The sequence below is a fragment of the Strigops habroptila genome, chromosome 11 (assembly GCF_004027225.2).
Source record: "Strigops habroptila isolate Jane chromosome 11, bStrHab1.2.pri, whole genome shotgun sequence".
Classification (NCBI taxonomy): Eukaryota; Metazoa; Chordata; class Aves; order Psittaciformes; family Psittacidae; genus Strigops; species Strigops habroptila.
In genome coordinates, this window is record NC_046360.1 from 33395898 (window position 1) to 33406836 (window position 10939).

General features: G+C 43.9%; 1 protein-coding gene across 4 annotated transcripts in view; it reads left to right on the top strand.

The window, feature by feature from the left end:
- Nucleotides 1-10702, top strand: part of ADAMTS9 (ADAM metallopeptidase with thrombospondin type 1 motif 9) — an 83078-nt gene extending 72376 nt beyond the window's left edge. For 2 of the 4 annotated variants that reach the window (XM_030501181.1, XM_030501182.1), the window contains exons 33-40: nucleotides 1630-1762; nucleotides 1994-2088; nucleotides 2248-2342; nucleotides 2437-2570; nucleotides 4043-4134; nucleotides 5700-5804; nucleotides 7861-7955; nucleotides 8075-10702. In XM_030501181.1, coding sequence (XP_030357041.1) covers nucleotides 1630-1762; nucleotides 1994-2088; nucleotides 2248-2342; nucleotides 2437-2570; nucleotides 4043-4134; nucleotides 5700-5804; nucleotides 7861-7950 — 744 coding nt within the window. In that variant the 3' untranslated portion in view covers nucleotides 7951-7955; nucleotides 8075-10702. Of the gene's footprint in view, nucleotides 1-1629; nucleotides 1763-1993; nucleotides 2089-2247; nucleotides 2343-2414; nucleotides 2571-4042; nucleotides 4135-5699; nucleotides 5805-7860; nucleotides 7956-8074 lie in introns of all 4 variants that reach the window. The other 2 variants (XR_003993701.1, XR_003993700.1) reach the window with 2 other exon arrangements.
- Nucleotides 10703-10939: the final 237 nt, after the last annotated feature.

Genomic DNA, 10939 nt, shown 5'->3' on the forward strand with positions numbered 1-10939 from the left:
GAAGTGTTTTGGAAGCCTTGTGCTAGAAGCATTGATGAATGCTGGCAACTGGGGTTGATCTTGTCCATGTGTATGAGCAAGACTTGGGAACCACCTATAGGCCAAAATGCTGGTAATTTGAGCCTTAAAAGTACTTTTCTTTCTTCCACCTCCACAACACCTCCTTCCTATAAATGCTGGAACATGGCAGGGGAAAGAACTTAGCCTTTCTGCTAAAGTTATTTGTGTCGAGCCTCTTTTGGGGGCCTGAACTACAAGATCAGATTTTAGTTGAGGTGATAACATTTCACTTCTTGGGCTCCTGACTTTCTTTGAAATGTGGTGTTCCTCCCATAAATTTGATTTATTAACCCAGCTCAGGCATTTGTAGGAATTTGTCAAACCTTTACAAGGCAACAAGGGTCAAATCAAGGAAAATGTAGTGGAAGTTGTCACAGTAAATGGCAGAGCCATTTGAAACCTAAGTTCCTCCTGCTCCGTAGGAAGCTTCAGATCATCCCTGAAAGTCAGGGCAGAGGAGTTACAGCAAAGAGCTCAGCCTCAATTAATTGGTATTTTCCCCCAGAATTTCAGTGTAAAACGTCCAACTCGTTAATACAACTTCATTGCAAAGAGTATCCATTTCAGAGAGCCAGACCTTTCTTCTCACTTTGGGCTGCTGTACATCCCAGTGAGTACCAAGTGCCATGACCCTGATTTTTAAAGGGATTTAATGTAAAATACCATCTTCTTTGATGGACAAAGAGAGTCCCACTCAGCTCCTTACTTAAGTTTTATGGATTTGGACCTAATAAAGAGTAAATGACAAACTGTGAATACCATGAGCCATTGAAGACTGTCTCCTTCATGGTGTGCTCTTTTAGACTAATCATTTCTAAACAGATAAGCCGTGTTACTTTCTTGGCGGCCTAACCTGGTACCTGTAGAAAAAGCTGATTTTCAGTTCTCCAGTACTTGAAAGAACAAGCAGTGGAGGTGGAGCAAGATGCTCCCACCTGCCATAGCCCATGCTTAGCAGCAGCCAACCCAGACAAGCTACTGCTCAGTAGCTCCAGTAACTTTTGCAGTTTCAGCCTGCAGATTGCCCTTGATTTGGGCTGTTTGAGGATGACCCAGTGTTTGCACATATTTAGCCGTTTTTCCAGAGGGTGAGGGGAGAGAGGGTTTGGAGGCTGTGGGTTTTTTGGTGCAATTTGGATAGAAAGCAACAGCCTATGTTGTGTTTGTTCAGAGGGCCCTGCCAGTGACCCAAGCAATGTCTCCCAGCCACCAGGAGAAGATTTCTACTATTCATGCCTTCTGGTGAACATTTCTCCCATGTATCACCTTCCTAATGTGAAAAATAAACCATTTCTCTGGAGCACATGGTTCACCTTAACCAACTTGCCTCATCCAGTAAAGTGTGCAAGTGCTAAACAAAGTACATTTTCTTGAAACAATTAATAATGATAATAATGAAGTGATTAATAATCAGGGGGCCTACTCATTTGATTAAAATTAAGTCTGGGTTTGAATACTCTGCAGGATCAGGGTCTTTGCTGCTGTCTCTTGATACAAGGGAAACAGTCTGTGCCTGTTCTTCTGAAGCCCAGAAACCCAGGAGATAAAGCATGAATCTCTGTCTTGCAGTGCTCTGTCACCTGTGGAGTTGGAGTCATGCACCGCTCAGTGCAGTGCTTGACGAACGATGACCAGGTCAGCAGCTTGTGCCATGCAGATCTGAAGCCTGAAGAGAGAAGGACATGCCACAACGTCCATGACTGTAAGTCTGCAGGTTTGCCTTTCTCATGGCTTCAGCATCTTTCCCCATCAAACTAGAGAGATGCAGCATTTCCAAGCACTGGGAGCCATCCAGCTAAGCACTAAGGCACTTCAGGGAAACCTCTTAAAAGATAAACAAGGTGTTTTGATGCTTTGGATGCCTCACAATGTTACAAAACAAATGTTGATGTACAGTCACTCAGTGACTGCAAGTGTTTCTGTTTTGTTTCAGGTGAATTACCAAGGAGTTGCAAAGACATTAAAAATCTCAAAGGTGTCATTGAAGATGGCGAATATTTCCTTCAAGTCAAAGGGAAGACATTAAAGGTGCATTTCAGCAACAGATTGATGGTTAATGCATTTCCCTGAGGTGCAAGAGGACCCTATGTGTGCTCTTCACTTCTGCTCTTGGATTTTCTACCTTTGGTTTTCTTGCTGATCCCTTTGCACATGATGCCTGACAAAACTCTGGCTTCTCTTTCTCAGGTGTATTGCTCTGGGATGCAGACTGACAGCCCCAAGGAGTACGTGACCCTTGTAAATGGGGATGAAGAGAATTTTTCAGAAGTGTATGGATACAGGTAGGAAATCCCTTAATCCTGAGCTTCATAGTGTTTTTGTTTTCCATGGCAATATTTTCCGGTCATGAGTAGAAAGGGTTTTCTTTTGATTTAGATTGCATAACCCGACTGAATGTCCATATAACGGGAGCAGACGAGAAGACTGCCAGTGTAGGAAAGATTACACAGCAGCTGGGTTTTCCACCTTCAGCAAAGTAAGGCTGGACCTGAACACTATGCAAATAATAAGTGAGTAAAAACAGGGCCTTGCCATTAAAAACAATACGTTTATTTTACACAAATACAGCTGTAACTACAAGCAAGCAGTAGCACTGTAGTGAGCAGCATTCCTGAGCTCTCCTGTTAAAAACTGCTTTGAAACTTGTTTGCCGCTTTAAGCTTACAGATTGTGAATTGAGTACATCAGAAATGCTCATACTAGTTCTCTGTAATATGGGAATACATTAAAACAGTCGCGGGTACATCTGCTATGCAGAATGAATATTTGCATGCTCCTGGCAGGCCAGTGTATGGGGTTTTTTAAGGACTTTATTTCATTTGGTCTCCTATTTTCAGATTGAACTCAGAAGGTTTAACCAGGGAAGAGCTGCCTCCTCATTTAACACACAGATGTGTCAGGGGGCTCCTCTGGGGTCAGGATGCTGGTCCCTTTGGGCCAGAGTGGAGGAAACTCTTGACAGAGCCAGAAGATGGGGAAATAACTTGTGGGGAGATTGATGGAGCTGACGCCCTGGATTTGCAGAGGCAGAGGGGAATGTAACTGTGCAATATAAGTGATACCCTTGTGTCTCTTATCATTCATGGGAGCTGGGAGCCTGCAGCATCCCACAAGGTCATGGTTTCAGTCCCACCGACTCCAGGGATACTATCAGTTTCCATCAAATGTTTTAAAAGCACAACATATTGTTGGGGGTTCATTCAGCATCTAGCAGGGATGTTTTTCAGTGAATCAAAAATCCTTCCTTGTAAAATGACTCTTTATCTGATAAGGGGTTTTTTATCACTTAATTTTCTAGCCGTGAGACCTCCCAGTCTATCAATCTGTAAAAAGCTACTAATAGTCTGTAAAAGCTCCTAGGTAAAGATCTCAAAAGAACCACCCCTGGGGAATTTGATACCTGCTCCCTTTGAATTTCAAAAGGAGCTGGGCACCTTCCTCTGTCAGGCAGGAGCTATCTCACATCCCCATCTAAATGAGTCTCGGTTACTTCACATCCCTCCAGAACAAAATACCCCAATTCCCTTTGAAACCCCGACCCCTGTGCTGAGGCAGCCAGGAGAGCACTGAGATAGTTGTTTGCCTTTGTTTAAAAGGGAGCTTTAGGAGGTTCCATGGCCTTCTTGAAAGTGCAGAATTTTCTGATGGAGAAATAAAACCCAAGTCATGGGTTTGAGTTTTGTTATTTGTTGTTATTTATACCTAGGCCCTAAATCACCAATGTACTTAAACTGAACTGTAAAGTTTGAGTGTTTAATTGTCGTGTTTAATTGTCATGTTAAAGTCAATGCTCATATTCTGGGAGTCACATGTGGGATGAATTGAGGGATTTAATATTAAAAATCCAGCGGTCTTGACTCTTAAGATTAATGTGTGAAACCAGCTTTAGTGAATTAAACATTAGCAAGGACCATATTTACACTTGTTTCATCTCTCTCCCTGCATCTTTCCTTCCGTGTTATTCACCAACTATTCTCCATAGCGACTGATTTACAGTTTGCACGGACACATGATGGACGACCTGTTCCTTATGCCACTGCTGGGGACTGCTACAGTGCAGCCAAATGCCCACAGGTATTTCACGATAGCATTTATAGCAATTGGTAACATTTGTTATGTGCAGGCCCTCTGTTAATTACTGGTGATCACATCAGTCCGACCTCAGTGAGTGTCACATTCTCATCTTAGCAACTGGAAACTTCATTTTGTCCATGAAGAAAGCACCTTCCATTTTCCATATGGGAAAATGTCAGGTCATTATCAGGCCAGTGTTGGGACTGGCTAAGGGACATTCCCCTGGGCCTCAGTCAATAGTAGAGGAGAAAAGGGTTTGGGTTGGGAGGGACCTTAAAGATCACCTAGTTCCAATGGCAGGGACACTTTCCACTAGACCAGGTTGCTCAAAGCCTTGTCCACGGGCCTTGAACACTTCCTGTGCATCAGGGCAAACCCAGCCTGTCCCAGCATCATGAGGTGCTGGCTATGAAAGCATGAAGCTGGGCATAAGCTAAGTTGCCTCCTCAGAAGCTCTGGGAGGTGATGTAGGACATCTAGCCCAGTTGCTTGGAAAAGACATGCTTTCTTGGAAGTCTTTAGGACACTTACTAACACTGTGCTATAGGCAGATTGCTCCATGTCCCCAGCACAATTAGCTTTTGTGGAGCTGGGGGATTATAAGAAGTGATATGTTTGGATAGTCCAGGATATTGGGTGGACCATATTTGCAAAGGGCATTAAGCAGGGAGTTGCTGCAACACGTGGCAGAGGGCAAACCCCTCCGTCTTCTTCCCTCCCTACTTTCAGAGCTGACACTTTTCTGCACAGCTCAGCAGCGTAGGGATTGACTTCCTGCCTCAGAAAGCCTCATGAATGTTAATATCCATCTACCTGACCCAGACAGTTTGCTCCTCACAGAAAATCAGCATTCCCAAGGCACCAAGTGCAAGGAGCAAAGCTAACAACCATCTGGTACCATGCAGCCATGTTGGGCTGTGGGTCAGCCTGGGGATGTGTCCAAAGGATCCCTCTCTGGGTCCCGAAATGGGCAGGGTTGGGGTCTGCCACAGGAGTAAGGGGAAGGCTGGGGGGCTGTGTGTTGGATGCAGGCATAGCCCTTAGTTTTCCATCATTTTGTGGATTTGGAGATGGGGTGGAATGAAGTGAAGGACACTTTTAAGAAATAAGCAAATGAAAGAGTTTTGCTTTTACTGAAGTCCAGAGGGGGGAAGCCCAGTAGAAAGTAAGGAAAACACGGACAAGTGTGCCCTCTCCAGTTGAGGAGGGAGCAGTGAGAGCGGCTGCAGCGCATCCCTGGGGTACCTTTCCCATCAGCTGCCAGAGCACGTCATGCTCCGCTGTTTGCCATGGAAAAGCCAAGAATGCCCTCAGCCGGCAAACCGCGAAAAAGCAGTGAAAACCCGAGATAAAACCCCTCCTTTCCTGCAGCCACCAACGAGAAGGAAATTCCTAACCAGAGACATGCTGTGATTCAAACAATATGTGCTAATCACTATCAGAGCGATGGAAGACATTTAAAACACTGCTGGCAAGATCCTGTTGGGAAAGTGACACTGTGGCAAGCCACGTGAGGACAAAGCATGGTGTTTTGGGATAACCAGGCTCATCTGCTTCTTTTTCAGGGTCGCTTCAGCATAGACCTTTATGGGACAGGCCTGTCCTTAACGGGAACAGCAAAGTGGCTCTCACAAGGGAATTACGCTGTGTCGGAAATCCAGAAATCCCCAGTGAGTTGTAATTTTAATGATGGTTATACCTGCTCATAATTTTTTATTATGAGTTTTTAATTGCCATGTTGTGTTTCATGGTAACATCTTCCAAGTAGACACTAACAAAAGAATAGCATCTGACATTCAGTTGTTGCCTGTAATTGCATGGGGAGAGGGGGAGCTCATGGATTTAACTTGATCTGAGTTGTTGCAATTAATTAGTGAGCCTGCTTAACCATGAGTGCTGTGGGGTAGGCATATCCTTAATTAGTTGTCTGAAATGTCCAGCATAGAGAGTATATCACACAGCAGCAGGACACGCATGGTCAGGGCTGCAGAGCAGGGATTGACCTGTTGCAGGAGGTCCGTGTGCCAGGCAGGTGCCCTCAGTAGGAATTGTTCCCAAAACGTTGCTATTAAAGTGTGGAGGACATGGACTATCCCACTGGGATGGGTCTATCTGCTTGGGAGAGACTTGAGTCCCCACAGCTGCATTCCAAGGCATCGTCACCTGCATCTGCCTGTGGCTCTGCTAACCTGAGGTCTCTGGGTAAGCCAGGCAGACCTCCAAAATCACCCCACACCCAAATCTGAACTTGTATGGCTTAATTTGCCTGCCTGTTAACACCTCCATCACTGTGTGCCTTCACACTTGCTTCTGTGTCATGTTCTGAAATTGGAGAAACCCAGGATTGCTTTTTTGGCTGTTAGTTCATATGAGTCACCCCAACTGCCCCTGTTAAAACTCTCCAAACTTACCGATGTCACCGTAACTACTCCACAGAAAGCAATTCACAGAATATCCTCTCCTGTACTGCTATCAGTATCCCTGGCTCAGGGGAGCCCCATGAGCCTCATCAGTGCAGGTGCTCTTAAAGGAGAATTAAATGCTACTGGTCCAACCATATTGCAGCAAAACATCCTCCAGTGCAGGTAGGACCAGCATAGACCCCATATCTTAGTTTTGGCAGGTGCTTTGCTGTTCTCACTTTTAGAAAGGAGATGCAGCCGACTTGCGGGTTGTGGAGAGCAAACACCACAACAGCTAACAGAATTAAAACAAACTTTAAGGAACAGGGGGTCGAGGAGACAACTCTTACATCCATTACCCGCTGGCATGTGTCAAGTGCTGTTCCAAGGGTGTAATTGCCTGCAGGATCAGAAGAAAGAAAGGCATCATGAGAAGAGATGATAGCAGCCTGCTGCAATCACAGATCAATAGTGTCAAGGGCAGGATGGAGCTCATTTAAAAATAAACGCTTTGTGCAAGCTTGTCCTGCACTTAGGTCCAATTTTCTGGTAATTGAGGGTTGAATTCCCCTCAAGGACTGTCTGTCCATTGTAATGACCAAGAGGAGAAAGACTCTGCAGAGGTGGGATGAGGAAGGTCAGATGGAGATGTTAATCTCCTGACTCAAGACCAGAGTTGCATCATCCTTGCTGGGCTCTCCTGGAGACTAGGCTGATCCCAGGACTGCTCCGCATTTTTCTTTGTCTTTTCTGGCTTTGGGAATGCAGAGCTGAGGAGGGACAGCACCTTAGCAACTGGCAGAGCCTCATCCTATTGCTTTCCCTCTTGTCTTGTCTCTGGAGCCACTCCAGACTTTTCCCTTCCAAATGCATGTTTCTTGGTATTGCCTGCAAATACCTTTCCTGTGCCCTTCACATGCTCAGGCACAGCTGAGGAGCTGTTATTGTCTAGATGTGGTTTTGCTCTTGCATGAGCCAAGTTTTCCACTCATTACAGTTATTCACTGTGGGGCAATTTGGAGAAAGCAGATACCCTTGAGATACCCCTCTAAATGGCCTTCTCCTTGGGAATCTTTCAATGTAACAAATCAAAACTACCCTTTCTTATTTGTGTTCACCATCTGACCTGGTAGCACTAAAGAGAATTACATTTGCATATATTTAAATATAACGGTGATTTCATAGATTGATTTAGGCATAATTTGTTTTCCTTCCAAGGCATTTTCTATTAAAAACCCTGACTAGAATAACCCAGATCCGGCCCTTCCACAGCGTGATGTTCCTGAGCCCTTACTTGAGATGTTATTTCTGATTTTGCCTGCAGGATGGTACCAAAGTAGTAGGAAAATGTGGCGGTTACTGTGGGAAGTGTACTCCATCATCTGGAACGGGCCTTGATGTTCAGGTGTTATAACCATGGTAAGTTCCCTGCTGCTTCTGCATGAAGGGAAATCCTTCCCAAAACATCCTGAAGGAGCAGATCAGGCTTCAGAAGATGGTGGTCTGACTCTAATGTACACCTTGTCTGTATTTCCTAGGATGTCTTTGAGCAGTCAGCGGAGATGAGACGGATGAAGGATAGCGATGCAATACCTCTGCCTTCCACTTTTTTATCTGTTTATGTGTGTATATAGATCGCATATTCTTAATGTACAGTATAATATTTATGTTTGGAATTATTTATTTTGATTTAATATTTTTGTACGTAAAATCATTATATTAAGGCTGCTTTTCCTATTTTTATTTTTTATTGTTAAATCCTGCAGTCAAACCACTGCATTTTGCGTACTCTACATTATATGTAGCATTATGACAAGTGATACTTTATTGTCACTGTATTCAGTTGTTTACTTTCAATCAGTAATTTTCCTTCAGTTATGGGCTGCTTTTGCCCTCTACGGTGCTACACAATCTGCATAGGGGTATTTTTGGCATTTCAATCTGTCTTTATGTAAGGAAAATAGACAAGATGTGCTTAAATTTTATTTTTAGGGATTAGGCCAACAGCACTTGAGGAAAACAGGACAATGAATACAGTGCTAGTTGCATTAGCAATCTTTATCTTTTAGGTATGTTTTGAATTTCACATGACCTCTGTGGCCAGTGCTAAAAGCGCTGGTTTGGTGCTAACATGATATTTATTAATGCTCTGTAGTTTTAGTTAATCCAGTGCCTTTATCAGTGAAAAAGGGAAGAAAGCAGAAAAATTGTCAGGTTCAAATAAACTAAGATCTGCCCCAGGTTTAGGAAAATTCCTGCAGATGGATCTTCAGCTCAAGCCCCCCCCCTTTTTTTTTTTGTAGGGCTCTGAAGTGAACTTGCTTTTTAAAAACCGTATCTTTGTCTCCTAATTGCATGTGCCACTGTGCTTCCTGCTCCATCTGGAAGCGGGGTATTAACTCATCCCAGACAGGCTGATCAGGCCATATGTTTCCCTGGGCTGTGTGCTGAGAAGTGATGTGGGTTCTTATGGATGTTGTCACAAAACCCTAACAGGAAGCTGAAAGCATCCCTGCCATGTTATCTCCCACGGGGCCGGTGTGGACCGCGGGGGATGTGGGACAGCAAGCCCAGCCAAACCGCCCCTTCCTCTTGGCCAGGGGACTCCATTGCAGGCACCTGCAACATTTCCCCAGCTTCCTACTCACTCCCAGACCATCTGCAAAGGGAAGCTTCAGCCTTATTTCAACAAGATCACTCTGTACTTAGAGATAACTCTGCCCCCCCCCCTTCAAAAACAAGCTGCTTTACGCCTACTTCTGTATTGCTTCGGATCTTCCTGGTAAGGCATCTGTGCTCCTTGCCTATTTGCCATCCCATGTACAACCAGACCTTTAGCATTGGCTTTTTTATATACATATATATATATATATATATGTATAAATTGAGGAGCCATCTCCCATAGGCAACGCACGTGGCTGTGCGATGGCTCCTGCCTGTACATAGCACGCCACCTTTGCGCAGAGCTTCGTAGCACGTTGAACGGGGGTGATGTGACCAGATTATTTTTGTAGTCTATGACTATGTCCCTTATCTCTTTCTCCACAATTTTACTTAGTGATAGTAAGATGCTCCTATGTCAGGGCAGCCAGGAGCACAAAGTACAAGGAAAGGAAGCTTTTCAGCACAAAATTGCCAGCAGTTTGGAAAACCAAAGAGGCTTATCTGCTACTTCAGATAACTCTTTCGATTTTGGATGCAAATAGTTAACAAACACAACCTCAGGATCTTGTGTGAGTCTTTCGCGGAGCTCCCCAAAGGATGTGTAATCAGTCTGTTACAAAACAGTTGGATCAATAGGGACAAATGATCCAATCCCTGGATTCATACCCCATGTGCACTGGGCTGTGTTCAGCCTTCAGAGTGAAACCTGTCGGCCAGCCTTACAGACAGATATCAACACATCCGTACCAGCTGGGAGACATCTCGCAGGTGAGCAGCGCTGTGTTACAGTCCAGCAGCTACAGAACTGGTGAAAGAAAAAGGGAAAAAGGAACGGGAAAGGGGAAAAGGGAAAGAGAAAGAGGCAAAAAGGGAAAGGGGAAAGGAGTAGTAATGGAAAAGTGATTTGTTTTTAAATGATAATTCCTTATGTATAACTTCCGCAGGGGAAAAGGGAAAATTGCACTATGAACTTTAGAAAGAAACAGTGGTGCTTAGAAAGTACAGGCTTATTATATTTTCTCTAATTAAGTGAATGGCTATTTATAAAAAGAAATACTATTTTGACCTGTACACATTCATTTCTACCATATAGTTTCATAGCAGCTATTAACAGAGCAAGAGAAACCTAAAAGAATATTAAATAAACTATAAGGGGAAAAAAAAAGGATAAAGCACTGATCCTGTGGTTCATTAAAGGGCTTCATTAAATAGGAACAGACTTTGAGGACCAGAGACATTAGACATTTCTTGTTCAGGAAACAACTCTGGGGGTTTTTTATATCAATGTTATTATTTTTCTACAAACTGAGGTATTTTTTGCAAGCACTTTCCTGTACAGTGTTTCTTTTCTCTCTGCTTGTACTCAAAAGGAAATGAAAAGACCCATAAGACATGTCTGTATGGTCTTTCTGCATTTGCCATTGTATTTCAATACCTGTGTGCTATTATAGAGGCAAAATACTTTGTACACGAGGGAATAATACATTGAATGGTAAACATTCCTTTTTGTGCTGGTGTTTATTTCTAAGCTTTGGCTTCCTTGTTTCATCATCCCAGAAAAAAGGCAAAAAGAACAAGGGAGGATAATAATGTTCTTGATATGGAGCCATGCCCCAAAACCACATTGGAGTCTGTGGATCAGGTACCACCTTGGAGAATGGCCTCAGGCATCCACTTGTGTCCTGCCGGTTGGCTAGACTGATGCTTCCCAAGTTCCTCCACAAGAGGGGTGATCTGAG